Source organism: Dysidea avara, chromosome 9 (genome assembly GCF_963678975.1).
Source record: "Dysidea avara chromosome 9, odDysAvar1.4, whole genome shotgun sequence".
In the NCBI taxonomy this organism is placed as follows: domain Eukaryota; kingdom Metazoa; phylum Porifera; class Demospongiae; order Dictyoceratida; family Dysideidae; genus Dysidea; species Dysidea avara.
Window position 1 is genome coordinate 21,953,673 of NC_089280.1, and position 23,119 is coordinate 21,976,791.

Below are 23,119 nucleotides of genomic sequence, written 5' to 3' on the forward strand. Positions count from 1 at the left end.
CAGTCCGAGGAAGGTGCAGCCAACAATCTTTCCACCGCACAGTCGGTTAGTAGCTTGTATATAAAATAAATTAGCTAGCTAAATAGCTATTTTTTCTTGGTGCATTTTGTCATGATAGGTAGGCAAAAACTATACTTGCTTGAAAAAGATTGATGTTTGTCACACAGTGCATGTTGCTGGGGGTAATTAGATGCATACAATACATTCCTGGTATTAAACTACATGGTATGCAAGTGCTGCATGTACACTGGCTTGCTCTACTTGTTATTGTGAAGCCTAACAGTGATAACCTGTTACTGCTAATAGCACTCTTATCCACCACGCTCTAATCTGTGCTAAGATGGTCTGTAAAACAGTTTCAGCTTAAGTCTAAAACTACAGAATTGTACGCTTAGCTTTAGTTGACAGACTGATTGCTTCATGCTATATATATAATTGAGGCTTAGCTGATAAATTTTACTTATAGTTGGAAGTTCTGAACAGAGCTCAATACAGCCCACCAGTCTAGACTCCGGCTCTAGAGTATTGAAATGTATCTGTGAAGAGTTTATCTATTTGTTAAAATCTTTTATCTTCACCTACATTTGCTTGCATATGGTTTGTTGGTTAATTGCTGACAGTGCTATAGTTAAATGCATAGGTTGTGATTAATAGCTATTTGATTAGCTGTGGTACCACCCAACCGCAACATTGCACTTGCTAGCAAGAGTCAATTTGTTTGCCGTAGAGCTAATAGCCAGGTTCACCCTGTATTCCGCAGGATGAAAACTCGTGAGTATAGTGAATACCACGTCCCTTTACTGGCAATAAACCTCATCGTGAACAAGTTAACTCTTGCAAGCAAGTGCAATGTTGCACTTATGTAGTTATCATACTGGTATCTATAGTTTTAATAGTTTGCACTACTAAATATTAGCAATCTTTTGTTAGCGGTTAGAGTATTATGATATTGTTCTAAGCATTTATATACATGCATTCATGCATTGTTAAGTTGCAGCTACTTACTATCTTGTATAAAGCATGCATAGTGTTACTAAATTTATATTGCAGAATATGTATTCAATCTTTCCAGTGGTAAAATTATACATAGTATCTATATTTTGTGTACAGGTGGCCTTTAACCATCCTCAGGATTCTGGTGCGGTTGCAGCAGCCCCTGGTAAAACTTCTACCCAACTCCAATTAAGCTTATCCAAGTCTGGTGTTTCGCTTTGCAGAGGCACAACACAGGTATATCATACGTACAAATTTTACGTAAAGAATTTAATTCAGTCTATATTGTTGCTGCAAAAGAACACACACACACACACACACACAAAAACAAATGTATGCTTATTCCTGTTAAGTGCATGTAACAGTTGCATTGCATTTACATTCTGTATGTTTTATACCCTATAAAGGAATCTAGCATTCCAAATGTTGAGATGGCTAGTCCAGGTCTGTCTGATGAAGACATCAAGCAGAGAGCCCTTATTTACAAGAAGGAATCCATACGATCTCTAACTGAATATCAAATATCAGTAAATAAAGCAGCTCAAGAAATTTGCCTACAGAATCCCGTATATCTTTCAAGTCGTCAGAAGCTCTTGGATGCGGCTAGGAGTAAAGTAAATTCAAGCTACTCATTTAAGAAGGGGAAAAGCCGCAGTAACAAATATTGTGGAGCTGTAGAGTCCACTGCTACAAAACGGCCAAGGCTCACTTTTGATGCTAGAGTGGAACGCATGAAACGGTTGGAAGAAGACATACAAAATTTAAAGGAAAGAATATCATACAAAGAGAAAAGAAGACAGATGGCTGAAAATGTGAAAAACTACAAGGCTTGTGACGATATTACTGAAGAGATTGCCAGTTTGTCCAAACAAAAATGAGAGCTAGAAAATGAACTGCTGGTTTTACAGAAAAAAACTAAAAGATCGATGTCCTACCATAGCAGAAATGTTGCTTCCAGTCAGGAGTCAGATGATTCCTCTAGTAAAACCAGGCGTTTGCATAAATCTTTGAAACCAAAGGAATCTAAGGTTGTGCTTGAAGTGTTAAGTGTATATAGTGATGACAGCAGTAGTGCAGATACAATCATACTCTCTGACAATGAAAGTTCACAAACATCTTCCAGAGGTCAATCATCATCAAATAGCCAAATGTCCTCTGGTGATCAGACTTCTTTTGTTGATGAATCACCTTCGGTTGACCAGACATCGTCCACTGAACTCATGTCTTCCACTGACCAGATCTCTTCTGCTGGCCAGATGTCTTTTGTTGGTCAAATAACTAACCAACAAAAAGATACACTTTTTTAGCAGAGCCTCCTTGTACTGGTATTGCCGGTACAGGGAGGCCTCAGACTGACTTTGTTAGTACTTACCATGATTATGTTAATCTTTCACTATCGGATTATGAAATACTTTCTAATCGTGTAAGCATAAGTAAAATTAAAGAATTTAACCTTAGACAATACTGTTTAGCTAGAACACAATACTGTAAAAGCCACCACCGTAATTGTAAGGAATGCCCTAAAATGATAAAAGCTGCAAATATTGTAATGGAGAAAGGCATCACTCCTCTTAAATCATTATTTCAGAGCTGCTTTCCAGGCGTAACTTATCATACTCCAAATGCTAAGCGTAGACTGTTACAAATGCCTTTAGCTGCCTTGCTAATCAAGATAAATAAAGATCCTAAAGTGTATGTGATGGAACTCAATCCAGGAGTCGACTATGAGAAACTCATTGATATTTGTGAATCATCTAACAGCTCTGCTACTAGTTCAAAAACATTCTCCAAGATTGACCTTCAGAATTTGTTGTCCCTTGCTCAAAATGACCGGGAGAGAGAACTAGTTAGGTATGCAACATTCAAAGCTTCTGGACTTACACCATCATCAGCCAGGCGCTGTTATGGGTTTGAAAATATGACTGAGCGAACTGCTAGGGTGGAGGCTTGTATTGAAGAGTCTCTGCATATTCGAGAATCAATCAGAAGTTTAAGTGAAGATCAAGAAGCTGCGGTAACTCAGTTATACATTGATGATTCAGATATTGAGCCTGACTGTTCACTAGAAACTGCCACAGAAGATAAATGTTTTGTTTTTGATGAGCTGCTTGTAGCATTAGTTGAAAGTAAATTTAATTGGTTTCATTTAGTTGACCACATGCTAACAAAAGCAGATTGTGATGATGAAAAAGGTATTACAAATCAACTGTCCCAACAGTTTCCAAAATTGTTAGAGAAATGTTTGACATCTGATCATAAAATGTTGCTACAGCAATCATATCAAGCATTTACCAACTATAATAATACCCATCGACATGAGGCAGAAAGGAGTGTGGATGCCTTAAATGGTTTTATTGTGACAGACTCAGAAAGTGAAGATCCTGATGAGTACATTGGCCTCAAAGATGCATTTAGTGAGAAGGCAAAGGCTATTGTAGCAAAACAAAGGAAGACCATTCAACGAAGAGCCCAGTACTTAATAAGTAAAACTATTGCTAGCCGAAACTACCTTAGGAAGAAGCAAAGTGACCGTGTGAAAACAATTGTAAAGGAGTTTCCTACTATTGGAAGAGAAATCGAAGATTTTGTGAAAAGTTGCAATGTTGGGGCTGATGCATGGCGCAGAACTGGTGTGTTGACATTTGATGGGAACATCCGTGTTAAATCAAAAGCCACTTTTGGAAGGATACGTGATCATTTAATCAAAACCTTTGGACGAAACTTTGCTTATGGAACTGTAGTAGAGCTATGCGTGGCAAGGAACAAAAGAAGAAAATCTGCTGAACGTTATAAAGGCTTGGCCAAAGTCACTTGTAGACGTGCACGAAAGGGGTTCATGCTCAAGTTTAATCCCGACGCTCATTGGAGTGCAGCCTTTTATGCTGGTTTAAACTACCTACAATACAAGGATGGCTGCAACATTGTTAATGTTAACAGAGATGATGCTGCTGGATTCCGCTTAGATACGATGGCTACTCATCGTTTGCACAAGAGCCCAGTAGTGCAAGATCATGAAGCTCTAACGACTTATACAGACTATGTTAATCCTTATACCTCTATTCTGCAGACTACATCATATAATTTTACAGCCACAGATACTACTGCAGAGATGTGTGCAGGTGTAGTTAAGGCAACTGGTGTTTTTCCAAAAAACCCATTTCAACACAGTGCTGATTTAGAAATGCTAGAACTAACACCAGAATTCAAGCCAATGTTCTTCAATCCTAGTACAGATATTAGAAAACCAGTTGAATGTTTTCGGGTAGATGGTGCCAGTGATGAAGGCCCGATTCATGAAGAGGTTCAATTCATATGGACAGAGAGACATTTGAAACGGTCAACTATTGCATGCCTTGTTACAGCAAGGAACAGTGGGTCCAGCTATTTAAATCGCGTTGAATTACAAAACGGTTGTTTAGCATTAGCACATGCAAATTTATTCATTCCATCCACTCTTGGAGGAACATGCATGGATTCAAACACAGGAAAGATCAATAAAGAAAAATATGAGCATAATATGGAATTGGCTACTAATGTTTACATAAACAGAGTTAATGATGCTCCATGTGGAGATACTGTCATACATTTGTACAATGGAGCGAATTCTTCAGAACAACAAGTAGTCCGTAAATATTTTCTACAATATTATAAGGGTACTAAGAAGCAAAAAGAAGCATTAAAAAGGGAAAGGCCAGAATTGTACAACTATTTTGACACTGTGTGGCAGTTAAAGGAAAGGCATAGCATTAAGGGACTACCACCCCAATACGCATTTTTTCTTGTTTGCTGTTTTGATCCCTCTTGTTGTCATCCTGTGTGCAGGAGTGAGCAGAAGCACATGCCACCCTGGTACAGTGGAGGACCACTTATCACGCACTTACCACTGCCTATTCCTGACCCTGACAGACCATGGGGTAATGTTGATTGCACTGAATGTAAAGAAAATTGTACTGGTCATTATTTGCCACCTAAGTCATCTATTCAATCACAACTTTTGCCAATGAAAAAGCCTCCTTCAACAGTACTTAAGGAAAAATTTGACCAGTTAACTTCATACCCTCCACCCGAGTCCCTTTGTTCTGAAATTGCTAAAGAAACCTTGCTATCAGTAAGTGATGTCACTATATGGTTCGAACACCTACACACAATCAAGGAGAACCGCAGAAGAGGTGCAGTAAAGGCTGCTGAAACAAGAAGAAAAAACAAAGAACGTAAAACAGCTGTAGCCACTTACCACTGTGCAGTTTGTTATGAAGAGTTCCAGGAGTTCACGGATTCCGTAGAAAAGTGGATAGGCTGTGATTTATGTGACAGATGGTTCCATTTTGTTTGTATAGGTATTGTGGAAGAGCCTGAAGAATTTGTATGTGAAGAGTGTAAATAGTTGGTGTGGCTTAATGCAGAGTGTGTACATCTTTTATCATTAATGAAATTTTTATTATTGTTGAAAAATATCTAACCCCCTCTAAGCTCCACATTCCCCCAGGTATATACTAGGGGTATTGTCGGGATTTGTAGGGGCTTTTACCAGCTGTACTCCTCCAGTAGGTGGGGCATTGTAATTTTCAGGAATACAAATCCCCACCTTCCCCCACCTCAGCCCGTACCTGTGGTAGTGGGGCATTACATTGATAGGTGCATAATGCTGCAGGCAGTGCAGGGAATTCCGCCAGTGAATGTGACAGCAATAGTTAACCAGCAATCAACTAGCCAGTAGGCAAAATCCTTCAAGATATATCCTTAGAGCAAGCTTGAGGAACAAGCTAGTCTCATTAGTCTTGCTCTCACTAGTCTTGCTGTTTCAGTGTAGGGGCTTATCAAATAAAGATTATAAGCGCCCATGCTGAAAAATCTCTAATTGGTAAGCCCCTGCACTGACTAGAGAGGTCTGGCCATGCTGGCGAGACTAGCTTGCTCCTCAAGGATATCTCGAAAGATTGTCTACTGGCTAGTTGATCGCTGGTTAACTATTGCTGTCATATTCAGTTCCCTTCACTGCCTGCAGCATTACTACACACCAGGTAAGGAATAAGTGTTGTATAGTGGCATAATGAACAGTAGCGAAATTATTAAGAGACAGTTTTCGCATATTCCGCTGTTTGTCTTCAGTGTTTAGAAGTGGGCTGCAGGTACCCAAAGGGTTCTTACTAGCAAGACTCAATAAAACCAACCTCAGAATGTGTAAAAACCAAAAATATGTCAGTCCAGTAGTCCAGTCCAGTAGTCCAGTCCACTGAATAGTAACCCCACATCCTACCAGTACATGTGGTTAATGGTTATCAACACATCACAGCATGTCCCACTCTGTGGTAAGATAACATGTTGGACAAACATGAGGTCATCATGATCAGGCACAATGGCTGGAGTTATTGTGAAACATTCCATAACTCTTGTTTATTATGGTGAAACCCTTGCTCTGAAAGTGGTAAGATTGTATGAATGCAGCTCACTACTATTCTAACACTCATTGAAAAGAATTAGAAGAAGCCAATGATTTTTGTATAGCACAGAGAGATTGCAATAAGGGGTTTTACTCATTCACTCGCTCTTTGTTTATTCACTCGTTGATTCACTCACACAATTACTTGCAACTGAACTATTTAGTTACAGTTACATATTACCCATAAAATAAAGCAACTATAATAATATTACATATTGTATTACTTTGCGCCCACAGCCTTAAGTTGTCACGAGTGAAACTATCACCTAATCATGTGACATGATTGCGTTGTTGCACAATGTGCAAATCTTGGTTATAAGTAAGAAGCTGGTGAATAAGCTTCATTCAGTAGGCCTCGTTACTTCGTTGTGGCTAGGCGTTACTCATGGATTACTAACGACATTAGTAACTTTGTTACTTGTAGTAATAATATTACGTAATATTAGACTCGTTACAGTAACTATATTACTTAGGTAACACGTTACATTTGTAAGTAAAGTAACTTGAGTTATATTATCTGTTTTTATAGCGTATTTCATTATATTACTTAGTTACCACAAAAGTAATAATAATGCATTACTCCCAACACTGACTGTGAAATGAGTGTTGAATAAACATCATATTGACAGGCAGTGTTGGGCAAATTACTTTGTAAAAGTAACTAGTTACATATTACATATTACTTGCAACTGAACTATTTAGTTACAGTTACATATTACCCATAAAATAAAGTAACTGTAATAATATTACATATTATATTACTTTGTGTCCACAGCCTTAAGCTGTCATGTGTGAAACTACCACCTTATCACGTGACATGATTGCGTTGTTGGACAATGTGCAAATCTTGGTTATAAGTAAGAAGCTAGTGAATAAGTTTCATTCAGTAGGCCTCGTTACTTCGTTGTGGTTAGGCATTACTCAGAGCATTACTAACGAGATTAGTAATTTCGTTACTTTTAATAATAATATTACATAACATTAGACTCGTTACAGTAATTATATTACTTAGGTAACGCGTTACATTTGTAAGTAAAGTATCTTGCATTATATTACTTGGTTTTCATAGCGTATTTCGTTATATTACTTTGTTACTACAAAAGTAATAATATTACGTAACACGTTACATAAGTAATGGTTACTCCCAACACTGTTGACAGGCCACCAAAATAAATTCTATAAGCATCCACTAAACAATGCACACCTTCTTTTTGAACAATGAAAGTAGTGTTTTCACTTAAAGTGCCAAATATGTCATGCGGTCTTGATGAAAATTTTTAACAATTTTTTTTATCACCAGAACTAGCTGTTTGTCAAATATTATCTGTGTTTTGCATACACCTAACAGGACACACCTAATAAAGCGTCTGTTGCATCTTAGGTTTGTGGTGTCGCTTAATGACTGGTAGGCTGGAAACTTATTACTATTAGGGTAGCACACTCACTTGGGAAACTATATTTTAAAAGACTCTCATTTACATGGGGCCTGGATAAGATCAGAATACCAGTGGATGACTCACTATCTCATAGGAACTAAGTATTTACAAACCTGTTGTAGTTGCTTCAGACTCCTTTTACAGCATATTGACCATCTCCGAAGAGGGCACCAGTTCCAAACCTAAAATTTAACCAACAATATATTACACCTTCAACAACAGTCACTCACAAGTTAAGTACACTTTACAGCATACTGGTGAACTATGGACTCAGAACCTTATGGATTTGTTATATGATGCAGCCTGAACCTCATCATTTTTCCATTTTTTGTACACATCAATCTTGTTTGTCTATTTCCTTCATCTTCCCATAGTAACCTAATCCCTTTAAATCTCTATCCCTGAGTGCAGTAACAATTGCACTTATACATGATAGGGTACACTATGGTGAATTGATCACCAACTAACTGCTTAATTCAGTCAGTAAAATTGTTGAAATCTCTTGAGTCTAGAGATACGGTTTGCCAAGACCCATCTTTCCTTTTGAAGCTACATGGCTCAACAGCTAAGTATACATTGTCATGATTAACTGTACTTCACGACACTACTGGATCACTTAAAAGACATTTTCTATTTGGACTGTTACTGTGACAGAAAGTGCCATGATAGGAGCATTTAACGTACAGCAGTACATGCAGCTCTTCACATCTCTTATACATTTGCCTGAAGTCCCATTCATACACCAAATGTGCCTTATCAATGGCTACTAGACCAAGTTGATTTTGTCTATTTACAGCCTGTATCTTTGCAAGATTTACTATCTGCATAACCAAATAACCACTATGGGCTAAATTAAGGGTATCAGATTTATCTGTCAGGGCTTTACTTTCAGCATGCCGGTCTAACTGCACTGATCCTAAGTTGCATGGAAGGTCTATTTTGTTCAATTCAACAGTTTAGTCTTGCATAAGACTTATTGTTGGTATAACAACTAAAGTTACCAATTTGGCTATCACTTGACCACGGCAGTGAGTTAGCTGTTTGATATTATTAATGCTAGAACTTAAAGCTGTGCTGCCATGCAATAAATGCACATGCAAGTCTACTCTGCATTTCGTACATTAATTATCTACTCTGTGGTTCCTTGTAAAGTATTATGTCAGACTGTGATGCTGGAATCTTACACCCTAAATAATCTGTGCTAAAAATCCTGACAACTGAAAATTGGTATAGTTGTCCTTGTGGTTGGTCTAATTGATGCACACTGTTTACAGTGCATACACATGCAGGCAGGGGTAGGACATGATGTCATTACGTACGATTTTGTGTAATGTAATCAGGCCCGTAGCCAGGGGGGGTTCGGGGGGTTCTGAAGAACCGCCCTCTTGGAAAAAAGGTCCACAATTTCAGTAAAAGGTCCACAATTTTAGCAAAAAGGTCCACAATTTTAGTATACAAGTCCAAATTTTCAGGAGCAAAAGTCCATTAGCTACAGTTTACTAGATACCACTATAATAAGAAGCTAAAATAAGTGCTCCGAGTAACTCATTCAATGCTTGCATTAAATGCAATGCAAGATCGAGATACTCTAATAGAGCAGTCAACCACTCTAATAGAACAATCACTCTAATAGAACAGTCACAATTACATTTTCTTTTAAAAGCTACTTAATTTACATGTAGATTGTCTAAACCGAGCTTTCATTAAAATATAAGATTTTGGTGGACAAGCCCCTCCATGCAGAGCCCACAAATAGCATCCATGCTTCAACTCCATGCAATGTGTAAATTTCATTGTTTAAGACACCCTTTGTTCTGCTACACTGCCCCTGTTGATCATGGCAGAGTGCTCAATCTTTCCCATTCTTATTCATTGTGACATTCCAATATATTATATTTAGACACATGCATGTGCAGATGGTATAATTACAGTAGCAGTAGAGATATTTTTCCAGATATCATTCATACAGCTGGTCTTCAGCTTACCTAAAAAAATTGTTATTTTTATTGACTGAAATGCCACTAAATTCAACCTTTTAGTATCTGTTTTCAAAAAATTTTCTGGGGGGGCATGCCCCCAGACCCCCCTAGATTGGGTGTGCTTCGCACACCCAGTCTCAGTACCTTTATTAATCATCATGCAAGTAAAGGTCCACTTTTGGTCAAAAAGAACCCCCCTTTCAAAATTCCTGGCTACGGGCCTGGTAATTGATATTCCAATGATAATTACGTGATGAAACTAACCGTACCAGCTACTTGCATCATTGTAGACATTAAAGTCGATTGCATTTACTACTAGTGGCTAAGAATACAGTGAACAATGACACAGATACCTGAAATAAGATCACTTTATTCTAAATAATGCTCTATTGCAAAGTTCATTGTAAAATCACTGGAGCTCAACATATGAAATGATTTCTACACTAGTGAATTACCACTTATGACAATTAATCCAGTGCTAAACTTCACAGTTTAATAGAAACTATACCCTATGCTAAAAATGTACAGTACATGCACACGTCATGCAATTATTGTGATGTCATGTCCTACCTCCTGTTGTTGTTACCATGGTTACCTAATAATGTATATACCGTATGGCTCCAAATTTTCGTAGCAAAAAATTATGTAATTTTCGTAATTGTATTGCAATTACAAAATATTTTGCTACGAAAATTTTTCATGTGGGAACTGATGAATGGTATTTTCAGTCCTATAGCACAAGGAAGTTCGCTCGAGTATGCTAGCGTTGGATGTTGGTACGAAATGAGTTTGTTCAAGTACTTTAAAAGGAATTCTCTGTTACCATCTCCAAGTGGTGAAATACCTTCGACAGCAATAGGTGCAGCAAATTATGAAGTTTTGAAAGTTCTTGAAAAGGCTAGAGATTTAAATGGGAAAGGTGTGAAGCAACGAGGACCCTACCAGAGGTACAGTGATACAGAGAGAGCAACTATTGGCAACTGTGCACAAATGCATGGCCCAACTGCTGCACTTCACCATTTTAAAACTCAGTATCCGGAGTTGAAGTATACCACTATATGCGATTGGAAGAAGGCAATAGCTGACGAGGAGAAGAAAACCCAATAACCTGTTACAGAATTAAAAAGCAAGAAGAGAGGAAGGCCATCAATGCTTCCATACGAGATCACCACTGTTATTATGAAGTACATCAGTGCAATATGTGATGCTGGTGGCATCATAAATACAACCATTGTAATTGCTGCAGGCTTGGGGGTTGTGAAGAGGATGGATCCACGATTGCTTGAGTGTAATGGTCGACATGTTGTTTTGCAGAAAAGCTGGACAAAATATTTGCTAGGGAAAAAGAACTTTGTCAAGCGTAAAGCAACAACAAAGAAACATAAGTTTACAGTAGCTAATTTTGAAGAATTAAAGGCTCAGTTTTTGATTGATATTAAAGCTGTGGTCACTATGGAAGACGTTCCAGAAGACATGATAGTAAACTGGGATCAGACTACCATCAAATACATTCCACTGTCCAACTGGACTATGGCTCAAGAAGGATCCAAGCGGGTTGAGGTAGTTGGGGTTGACGATAAGCATCAAATAACTGCAACCTTTGCTGCATCGTTTTCTGGTAATTTTTTACCAGTTCAAATGGTATATGAGGGGAAGACCACAAAATGCCACCCAACTGTAAAGTTCCCAGAAGGATGGAATGTGACTCATACACCAAATCACTGGTGCAATGAGGATACAATGGTTGATTACATTACCACTGTCATTGTTCCTTATGTGAATGAGAAAAGGAGACATTTAGGTTTAGATCCCAAACACACCGGGCTGGTTATTTTGGATGAATTCAAAGGGCAGACAACAGAGAAGGTTTTGAAGTTGTTAGGAGCTAATGATCTAATGTATGTAATTGTGCCACCGAATTGCACGGATCGTCTTCAACCGCTTGACGTAAGCGTCAACTGAGCAGCCAAGCAGTTCCTTAGAACCAAATTTGAGAACTGGTATGCCGACCAAATTGTCGCACAAAAGGATGTGGGAAAAGAAATTGAGCCAGTGGACATGCGGCTATCTATTGTCAAGCCCATTTCTGCAAAATGGATGGTGGATCTCTGATTTTCTCGCCCATCCGCAAATCTTTAAAAATGGCTTCAAGCATGTTGGGATCACTGACTTTCTTGCCAAGTAAATAGAGTTTATTGGCATTTATTCAATTATAACTGGTTGATTCTATTAATTGTACATGTAAATTTTGCAAATCAAAATGACACTACTGAGTATCATAGTATTGTGTTATGGTGTTACATACAATTATGTACAGTAACAGTTTTTAAGGAAATAGTAGCATTAACTTGTTTTCAAAACACTGGATCAAGTGTGGTCGGAGGAGAGTTTGTTTGTAAGGTCCTGGAATAAGACCATGTAGCAGTAAAGTAGCAATGGCGATACTGAATACACCACAGTCAACATCTCCATGCTGCTTCTGTAGTGGTGCTAGAGTAACAGTAACATCCTTACTGAACATTGAATTCAACAAAGTCATTGTTGAGTTACTAATGTCATTGAAAGCAGTGTTGTACACCCTGAGATTGTTTTCAGTGCAAAAAAGATTTGAAATCACAACCCAGTGATCACCTCAGACATGAATTATCTGAACAATTTTGCAAGTTGTACTCCATCTCAGTCGATCTTGCAAAATAGTGTTTTGCAACCCTTCACATTGACAAAACTGTGCTCTCAGAACAGCTTGTGCAAAATTCACATGCTTGTCGTTAAGCTTTCAGCCATTTTGAATCATTAATTTGTCTTCAAAAAACAGCTGTATTCTTGTGTTGTGAAAGGTAGCGCAAACATCTTGGTTCTCTTCTATTGTAGTTCCCTTTACATCTTGTTCCACCTCTACAGTAACCTCCAGTGGCTCCACTTTAATCTTCTTTCCAGCTGGAATTACAAGGAAGGAATCACTTTTTGTCTCACCAGCTTGCAATGAGGTTGTGACAACCTCTGTCACTGGAGGTATGACCACTTCCATGTTGCTTATGGCTAGTAACTTACTAGCTTTGTCTATCAAGTCCATGGTGGCTTGGAGCGTTATAACGCAAGGTATTTCTAGACCGCCCTGTACTAGATCCCTGGAGTATCTTCTGTTCGGATCAGTCACTTCACATTAATTTTCCCGCCTTTTCTGATAAAGAGTGAACAAGTTGAACTTATTTTCTTCGGCAAGTGACCTACAATACTTCCATCCTTGGTGACTTTTATGGCAAATGGGTCGTGAACATTGCTTACTTCACGAGAACAATGGATAACTTCACCTAAAACCGGGGTCCAGTCGTTTTGGTACACATGATACCCTCTGACACAAGTACGATGCTTCACATGGTAACACGTGTTGCTATGTCTCCGTAAAAGTACGTCCGCTATAATTACAAAACTTGAATAATTACGAATTTATTTTTACGAAAATTTACATACTCATGAAAACATGGCATTTTATGTTAACTTCATCGGCTCCATATGGGCAGCAAGCCATTATGAAAGGATACTGATGTCTGCATAGATGGTTATGGTATCTATATATATGATGTCTGTGCTATCTATGGAATGGGAGAATGGGAACTGTGTGCTGTAGGCTTAAATTATGCAAGGTCACATCACGTGATCCCACGCGACTGTTTCTGTGACTGGCAGAGGGGGCTCTTACGTGGTTGCTTTGCACAGCAACTGATTATGAGCACGCAGGCTGAATGCTGAATTGAGTTGCCTCAGCATTTGTTGCCTTCCCTCCATACGTGGGGGCACTAAACACATATAAGCTAGACTGCGATAAAGCAGTCTAGCATTCCCCCACGGCAATGAAGCTACAGCACACAAGTAACCATTCACCCATTAAAGCAGTTGTGCATTAGCACGATTGTATTTCAGTGAGTGCAATGCTAGAGTTGCCTGCAATGGTACGCATGGGTAGTTGAGTGATTTATCAATTAGCCAGGAATACACCATCTAATGTAGGCTGAGTTACTACAAAATCTCCTGGTACACCATAAGAGGAAGCTCCATTGACAAGATAGGACACAGCCCTGAGACTCAGGGCAATTAGCTAGTGATGGCGTGGTACCATGGTAACAAGTTACAGACCTCGGAAAAGCCAAAAGCGACTGAATCACCTGCCCTGGTAGCAAGAACTTCCCTACATCAGGTACCAGCTTTATCAACAACTGCAACCTGGCCATGGGAACAGCCCTGCCTCTGAGTTCCTTCCCTGAGTGGTGGGCAGTACCCAGTGTTGCACATGTGTAGGATCCTTTCACACTTGCAGTAGATACAAGTTTCCAGAGTGAGTAACAGAACATCCTGCTCTATGAGCTGAAGCTTCCATGCTGGCTCCATTTTGACACAGCAAATAGGGCATTATTCCTTGGAATGATTGTAAGTTAACTGTAGAGCATGAGGAGGCCTGACCTAGCATAAACTCCACATCAGATACTGACGACAACTCCCTTTAACTCAGACCAGACTGGATGGATAGGGGAGAACATTTCAATCAATTGTGTACTGCAGGTTTGCTGCAAGCACTCAATGAAGTCAACTATTAGGTGACCATTGGTCTAATGCTACTATGGTAACAGTGGGAAACCTTGAGTCCTAAGTAGAGTGTAACACTAAAACAGTGCTGAATTCCACCTGAAAAGAGATTGAAACTTTACGCACGAGATGGGTGAAAGGCCCCCTAACGTAAGGAACTGTCAACATAAGGAGCCAGAACAAAGATACTAGTACACTGCATCTGATAACTGGAATGCAAGTATGGGGATAATGCATACAGACCATCACCAGTACAAGAAAGTTACAATATGTCATACCCATAACTGATATGTGAACTGGGCTTAGTAAGGTAAACCTCAAAGCTGACACGGAAGCTCAATATCCATGAACTGAGTAGCCATATCCCATGAGTTAAATACAAGGACTGTAGCCATGTAGGAAAATGTGCTGGCTCATGAACAACCATGAGTGCTGCAGCCAATTTTAGAATGCTTCAGGGATCCTACTCATAAACTGAGCACTGTCCATAAGAGCAGAGCACTAAACTTTGTGAACTGAGCCCTGTCCGGAAGGACAGTGCACTGCACTGCACTATTCATGAACTGAGCACTGTCCAGAAGGACATTGTGACCCAGCTATGAATTGAAATCAGAACATATACACCATGTTGTAGCTGAGCATACAGTGAAGCCAAGGTGCTGAGTCCATTATGACCATCTTAGGTAGGTGTATTGCATGCACCTAATAATTGACTTACCATTGCAGCTGAGATGGTCATGCTGCCAAATTGTAGTAACACTCCCCATTGGGGCCAAGATGGACATGCTGCATCCAATAGCTGAGATATAAGCTCTTACCTGTTTAAACTGAGAGGGGAATAATGCTGCATCCAAAACTGAGATATAGTGTCCTCTTATTGGAGGTGCACTGCACCAGTAAAAGAGATAAAAGCACCTGCCATTGGAGCTGAGATGGGTGTGATACATCTGGTAATGGAGACAGGAACACATATTGAAGTGGGCATGCCACACCCAATTTCCAAAATTGAAACACACTATCTGTGATAAGCTGTGCCCATCTAGAACAGTAATGGCATAAGCTGATGCACCCCTGATATGAATGCATTATGAGCCCATCTGGAACACAAAAGGCATGAGCTGATGTGAGCACACTGCACCCAGTAACTGAAATTGGACCAAAACCTGAGGTGGCATGCTGCACACATCTGGGAACAGGAGCAGCATGAGCTGAAGTGGGTATACTACATCCAATAACTGTCCCTTATCCACAAGCTGAAGTGGCAAGCTGAAGTGGCAAGCTGCACTCATCTGGAACACCAGTGGCATGAGCTGATGTGGGCATGCTGCACCCAATAATCAAAATTGAATTGCATTATCCACAAGCTGGGGTGCCATGCTGCACCCATCTGAAACACGAAGGCATAAGCTGATGTGGGCACGCTGCACCCCATGACTGAAGTTGGAACGCATTATCCACTAGTTGAGGTGAGCCCCACAGACCCTGTATCCATGAACTGAGTACATTATCGCACACTGCGGCCAAATAACTGACACACAAAGCACAAACATCTTATTGAAGAGCTGAAGAGGAACTATATGGCATCCAAAAAATATATAACTTTATCCATACAAAGGGGGGAGCCATAAGGGATAGAACCCCTTCAGTCTTATGTCAGAGATTTAACCCTTTCACTTTGCAAGATCAAGATACTCTAACAGAGCAGTTGGCCACTGCTAGAGAGTTGTCACTTACTATTATGACCATCAAATGTTGCAAAGGTAAGTGATCAAACTTCTTGTGTAACATGCCAGATCCTGTTACATGTAGGCAAGCTTCGCGTGCTGTGTTTCATGCTACACAAACTAAATCAATTACCTACCACCATTCTTAAGTCCCCGTACTTAGCATTTTGTTCTGCATGGCACTGAGACAGCAAAGCACTCAGTGCCCCATAATTGGGGAGGTGGGTGTGTTGCACCCAATAACTAAAACCACAGCAAATTATCCACTGAGGTTGATGCGCTGCACCAGTAGGTGGTATGCTAACCTCTGTACCTGATGACACATGACCTACAGCGGAACCTCAGTTATCCGAACCCATTGGGACCGGTCCATAAGTCTGAAAAGTCTATCTCTGAACTGTGTATAAATAGCATAAAGAATAACAGTAAAAATATCAGATATTTTCTGTAGTATTCAACAAAGTCACTACTCTAATAGAGCAGTCATTTCCATAGCTAGGTTAACCAAAAAATCCAGATAAGTGGAGTCCGGGTAACTGAGGTTCTGCTGTATAATGATGAGGGAGATGATCATGACAGTTCAGTGTACCCTTAACATGATGCTTGTAGGTGTACATTAGCTCCAAATCCACAGAATGAAGGGAAGTTACACACCAAGTGGTGGAGAGTTTATCCCCCAACATTCCTAAGTCCAAGGAACATCAGCCGTCAACTGAAACAGAACAATGTTACAAGGTACATATTACACTTGGTACTAATGGAAATGGGGTGGGCATGCTGTGCCCAAAAGCTCAACAGGGAGACATTGTCCATCTATCATAACTGTGACATCCATATATATGATATAATGGGAGCACAGTATCCATGCACCTGACATATGTACATTTTATCGTATTATCTACACTACCTGAAAACACACATCATCTGCCATTAACTGAAGTGTAACACACTTGTTGCCGAAAAGACCATAGCAAATTCTAATATCCACATCAAAACTGAGATGGGCACAATGCACCCAGTAACTGAGAGAAAGTACTTCTTACTGAAGTTGGGATGGGCACGCTGCATCCGATCAGACAGTTCCTTATTGGAGCCAATAGCTGAAAGTATCCAGTATTATCCTTGACATGTACATTAACAGTGGAACATATTATTCAGAGTGTAGGAGGATATGCTGCCAACAAGGGAACACGCTATCCTCCATAGCGGTCCCCTGACATCTGAAAGAGGAACTCACCATAACTGATACAACATCCATCTAATGATGTGAGGTCATCAAGTGTTCATGGCAGCTCTCCAAGCTGATAAGTCCTTAGTACATGTCATCATGCCTTTGGTATGCTGATTGAGTTTCCAATCCATGGAACGGAAGGGGGGGGGGGTAGGTAGTTACACACCAAGAAGTGGAGCTTAAAATTCCCCCAACCATTCCGAACATTACACGTGAACTGAAACAGAACACGGTATCCAGGAACTGAGGTGGGCACGCTACACCCTACAATGAAGATCATATCCACAGGATGAAGTGGAACACATTGTCCATTAACTGGAGTGAAAGCACACTATCCATTAGCTGAAAACAATAGCACATATCCGTGAGCTGGGGTGGGAATACTACACTCAATAGCTAACACTGCATAGACCATGAGTTGTGATACGCCACTGCTGTTAGGGTCCAAGGGTCGGCTCCTTGATGACGTCGAGTTGTACCATTTAACCATGACGATGAAGTGGCCAAAAATGTGACTTTGTATGGTACCGGTAGAACTGACAGCGCGGTATGCGCTGGACTGTTGGCAGAGAAACTTCGACGAAGTGATCCACTTAGGGGCGTACGGAGTGGTCCTCACACGGCGCACGCCAGAAGAATTGGGAGTGGTCCATTCATGGTGCTGCACCAGAAGAAGGGGCAGTCTACAACGTTCAGAAACTGGACTGGAGCGGAGACAAAGATGTAAGCTGTCACTCTGATATGGCTCTTGCAGAAGTGGGTAAATTATCCCACTTGTTTCTACTAACCGCCCCTTTACCAATCACGTATAGGGAATTTGAAATACTTGTGCTATAGCTAGGGCGCCTGCTTAGCAGACAGTTGTCGCCTTAAGTTAACACCTTTTAACCTGCAGTTAAACTTGTAAAATTTTTTTAAATTTGGAGCCATACGGTAGCTTGTTCTTGTTTCCATAGTAACCATGTCAATTAGTGGTATTACTGTTATGCCATGCAATGTGTGGGGTTTGGCGTAAAATTTTTCTAATACATAAAGCAGAGTGGCATAAAATCTTCCCTTTAGAATAAAATGCATAAAGTCTTCCCCAAAGGTAACACATAGTTACCCCAAAAATACGCTATTATATGTACGACCCTTACTCCTATACCTCATATCCCATTAGTCGAGTTCCTTCTTCACCTAGTAGCACGAGTACGCCTTGTTAGCTAGCATGTTAGAAAATCCCTCAGAGTGAGCAAAAAGCAATGAAGTACAAAGATCACGTGGACTTCGGATCTGTCCCACGCAATCCGCTATAGCCTATATAGTCACGTGGTAACGCCCCTTTTATTTTATATTATACACCAACAAAAGGATTTAAGATTTAAGATTTAAGATTAGGTACTGGGCAGTCAGCTCAGCTGGTTTGCCCAGGGGGTGAAAACCCCAAATGGTACAATCAAATACATACATACATACATGCAATTTGATAATTAATTACAGTAGTGAAGGTTAAGTACGTAAATAAATTCATCCAAATTTCTTGATTCTATTATATTAATTGGCAACTCGTTCCAGTCTTTAACAGTTCTAGGATAATAACTATATTTATAGGTGTTGAGGGTTGCTTGTGGCAGAATGAAATGATTGGGGTGATGTTGCCTGGTACAAAATTGAGTTCTTTGATAATGTGAGGGGATGGAGATCGGTAGTGTATTATTAATTATTTTATAGAATAGTGTTAATCTTGATGACTGACGGCGTTGTTGTAATGTAGGTATACTAAGAGAGGACAATAATGACGTAACACTATTTCTGGAGTAATCTGATAAAATCCATCGAGCAGCTCTTCTTTGCACCTTTTCTAACTTATAAATGTCAGTGTTATAATACGGATCCCAAACTGGGGCGGCATATTCCATAATTGGTCGAACCAATGTTAAATACGCTGTTCTTTTAGTATCAGATGGGCAGTTGTTTAGGTTTCGTTTAATAAAATTTAGCACTTTGGTTGCTCTGTTACTTACTGTTTGTATATGTGATGACCATGACATAGTGTTATCAATCGCTACACCTAAGTATGTATGGCACTTCTTTATATCGACATTATGACCTGATATGGTATACGTATATTGTATGGGGTTCAGGGAACGAGTACACCTCAGCACAGCACATTTCTCAACATTTATTTTCATTTGCCATTTGTGAGTCCATTCACATATTTTATGTAAGTCTTCCTGTAACTGCTTTGAATCTTGCGGTGTTGTAACAGTCTTGTAAATAACACAGTCATCAGCAAACAATCGAACTGAAGATGTAATGTTTTCATTTATGTCATTAATATATACAAGAAACATAAGGGGGCCTAGTACAGTACCCTGTGGTACCCCAGACTTAACAGTTGTTGCGCTAGATGATTCTCCATCAACAATTACCCTTTGATATCGTTTGGTTAGCCAGGAAGAGATCCATTGAAGAAGAGGCCCTCGTATACCATAGAATTTTAATTTGTTTAATAGTCTTTTGTGAGGAACTGTGTCAAAAGCCTTAGAAAAGTCTATAAACAATAAATCAGTCTGTTGCTGGCTATTCATAGATCGTTGGATCTCATCTATAAAATCAACTAGTTGTGTTTGGCAGGAGTGGTTGGGCCTGAATCCATGTTGTAGAGGATTTAAAGTGTTTAGTGATGTAAAAAAGGACATTGTATGGTGAAAAATAACATGTTCCATTACTTTACAAAGGACTGATGTTAGTGAGATTGGTCTATAATTTGCAGGAGAACTTCGATTTCCCTTCTTGAAGACAGGGGTGATGTTAGCTGACAACCAATCCTGAGGGAGAGTAGCATGTTCTAAAGATTGGGAATAGATGGTCTGCAATACAGGAGCGATTTGTGGTGCACAAAGCTTAATTACTTTAGTGGGAAGATGGTCAGGTCCAGGAGCCTTGGTAGGATCGAGCCTCTCCAGTAGTAGTTGGATGCCATGGATTGAGAAACTGAGGTCTTGAATTGAAGGATGAATGGAGTGATCTAGCTGTGGTGCATTTGATAAATCCTCAGTTGTGAATACAGACTGAAATTGGTTATTTAAAACACGAGCTTTATGTTTCGCATCAGTACAAATATTTTTTCCATCCTTAAGTGGTGCAACTCCAGTGTTATCTTTTCTTTTTGTCTTAATATATGACCAAAATCGTTTTTTACTTGAAGAAGAATCATTAAATAAGTTGGTACAGTAGTTACGATGTGCAGTTTCTAGTAATGTGTTAACTTCATTTCTAGCTTGTTTATAGTCACACCAGTCAGTGTAGTTACCTGTTCGCTTAGCCTTGTCATACAGGCGCTTTCTCAATTTCATTTTCTGTTTGATTAGCGGATTAATCCATGGTAACTTGTCCCGTGATTTTGCAAGTTTGGATGGAATATGCTTGGAAATGGCTGTCTGAATAGCATCTTTTAGAAGCTGCCAGTTGTGTTTGATTGAGTTCTGCAAAGGATCTGAAGCACTAAAATGTTCTTGAAATTCTTGGAGTTCATTTTTTAAACCAGTTATGTCACCTTTATGATATAGATATATTCTACGAGAAGCTTTCTTGTTAACTAGGGGACGGTTGCAGTTGATCGAAAATGTTACTATCTCATGATCTGACATTCCAGGGGCAGTATGAAGTTCTTTAATTAGAGATGGTGTCGATACAAATACAAGGTCTAGTACATGATTTTGCCTAGTTGGTGAACTGACAAACTGTTCTAGGTTGTGGTTATTTATAATGTCAATAAAAGCTTCATTTAAGCCATGTCCATAGGTGGGGTTGGGTAAGATGGTTCCCTGACCGTCACTCCATTCAATGCTGGGAAGATTGAAGTCTCCAGCAAGGATAAAATTGCAGCTTTGATTTTGTCTGGTTAATTTAACTATCGATTCATTGAGTTCGAGAATTGATTGTAGGTCAGAATGTGGTGGTCGGTAGTATGAGCAGATATAAAGAGATGGTAAGTTATGGAGGCTTATCTTAGCCCAGATAAGTTCTGCAGTAGTATCTAAGTTAGGTTCTTCTGTACAAACTAAGGTATCTTTAATTCCCAAGAATACACCCCCTCCACCAGCTGATCTGTCTTTTCTGTATATATTGAAACTTGCTGGGAAGATTTCAGATGATAAGTAAGAGCTGTCAAGATGTGATTCACAACCCACTATAATATCCGGCTCGTGTTCTTGTAAAAGTCCACAAAATCTAGCTCGTCTGGATGTTGACCTTAAACTACAACAGTTGACACTGATAACTTTAATTATATCAGGTGATATATGGTTGGTGGATGACTTGTGCATATTAAGTTTAATTATGTGATTTTTACCGCGATTAGGGTTATCTAAAGGTGTTAGATTGGAATCATTAAATATTACATTATCAGTGCAGCGGGAGTGACTCATTGAGGCTCGCGCTGCACTATTTGTCCGTTTTTTATTCTATATTTCTTTGCACCTTGATTCATTTGAGTTAGTTGAACTCTTAATGCTTTATTTTCCCTTTGTTCTGATGGAGTAAGGTCAGGAGTTATGAAAATTTTACGTACATGATCTGAGTTCTCCTCCCTCCTAAGTTTAAGTTTATTACGAAGGATAGCCTTTTTCTCATCAAGTGATTCTACAGTAATTTTAAGAAGCCTGGTACGAGAGTCTTTTTTCCCAAGCCTGATGGCATTTGTGATAGTAGCAGGAGTGCTTAGCACGTCTGAAAAAACTGATTGTACAAAGTCAGTGTCCTCTTTCTTTCTGGTATTAGGATCACTAGATTTGGACTCAGGAACATTGTGAAATATCAAGTTGAGCTGTCGTTTTTCCTTTTCTCTTTGTTCTGTAGCCAAGGACGAGGTTACGGTAGCAATTGTAGTAGCAAGGTCAGGGACTTTTGCTGGTATCGCTTCAATTGTTTTGCAGTGACTGTCCAATTTTGTACCAAGCTCCTGGACTACTTTATTCAACTTAACTTCAACAGCTGAAGCACTACTTGGGATAGATTCAATTGTTTTACTGTGGTTATCAAGTCTTGAGCCAACTTCTTGCACTATTTTGTCAAGTTTGGCCTCAACCTTTTCAAGCCTAGATTGTAGCTCGCCACGATTGTTATTGACTTTTACAGTTTCAAATATCATTTGTTTAAGCCGTGCTTGACATGAGTTCAGTTTACAGAGGTAAGCCAAGTTTTCAACATTTGAGGTTAGTGACACCAGACTTTGGTACTGATCTTTACTGATTCCATCACACACAGCATGCACCCACACCCCACAAAGATCACATTGAATAGCCTGACCTTGTTCTCCAGTTTCTGTACACTGCTTATTACAATGCCCACAAACATCACCTGACAGGTTACTTAGTACTCCCTTTACTGGCGAATCGTCTGAGTCAGGCCTATGTCTCTTCACTTGCGCGCTCACTTGCGCGGGTGTCATCTGAACTGACGCCGAGACTGACGCTTCCATGGTCTTCTCCAAGGATGTCATAGTAGAACTTGATATTCCTAAAGGACACAAGGCAGCAAGACCAAACTTTATTCGAAAGTATCACTAGCCTTATGTGGTACCGTTCTCTGTCACGGTACCACGACTTCTAAGGGTGTTTCGCGGTTCTAAGGACGACCGCGAGGTCAATTCTTCGTGTTTCACAGTTCCAAGAACGACAGCGAGTTCAATTCTTCGTATTCCACACAAATAGGTTGATAATGTAGAGAAAATAGCCAAACGGGTTTGT

General features: G+C 39.7%; 1 protein-coding gene and 1 long non-coding RNA gene across 3 annotated transcripts in view; both read right to left on the reverse strand.

Annotated features, from left to right (window-relative positions):
* Positions 1 to 18,641, reverse strand: part of LOC136265942 (uncharacterized) — a 37,280-nt gene extending 18,639 nt beyond the window's left edge. The window contains exons 1-2 of one of the 2 annotated variants that reach the window (XR_010705812.1): positions 18,532 to 18,641; positions 7,983 to 8,051 (exon numbers count right to left, since the gene is read on the reverse strand). This is a non-coding gene — a long non-coding RNA (uncharacterized lncRNA). Of the gene's footprint in view, positions 1 to 7,982; positions 8,052 to 8,099; positions 8,236 to 18,531 lie in introns of those variants that run through there. The other variant, XR_010705813.1, reaches the window with a different exon arrangement.
* Positions 18,642 to 20,115: 1,474 nt separating this feature from the next.
* Positions 20,116 to 21,697, reverse strand: LOC136267586 (uncharacterized). Its single transcript, XM_066062746.1, has 2 exons — positions 20,282 to 21,697; positions 20,116 to 20,217 (listed from the first exon to the last, which is right to left on the reverse strand). Exons 1-2 carry the CDS (start codon positions 21,695 to 21,697, stop codon positions 20,116 to 20,118), a joined length of 1,518 nt encoding a protein of 505 aa, XP_065918818.1.
* Between the last annotated feature and the right edge of the window lie 1,422 nt (positions 21,698 to 23,119).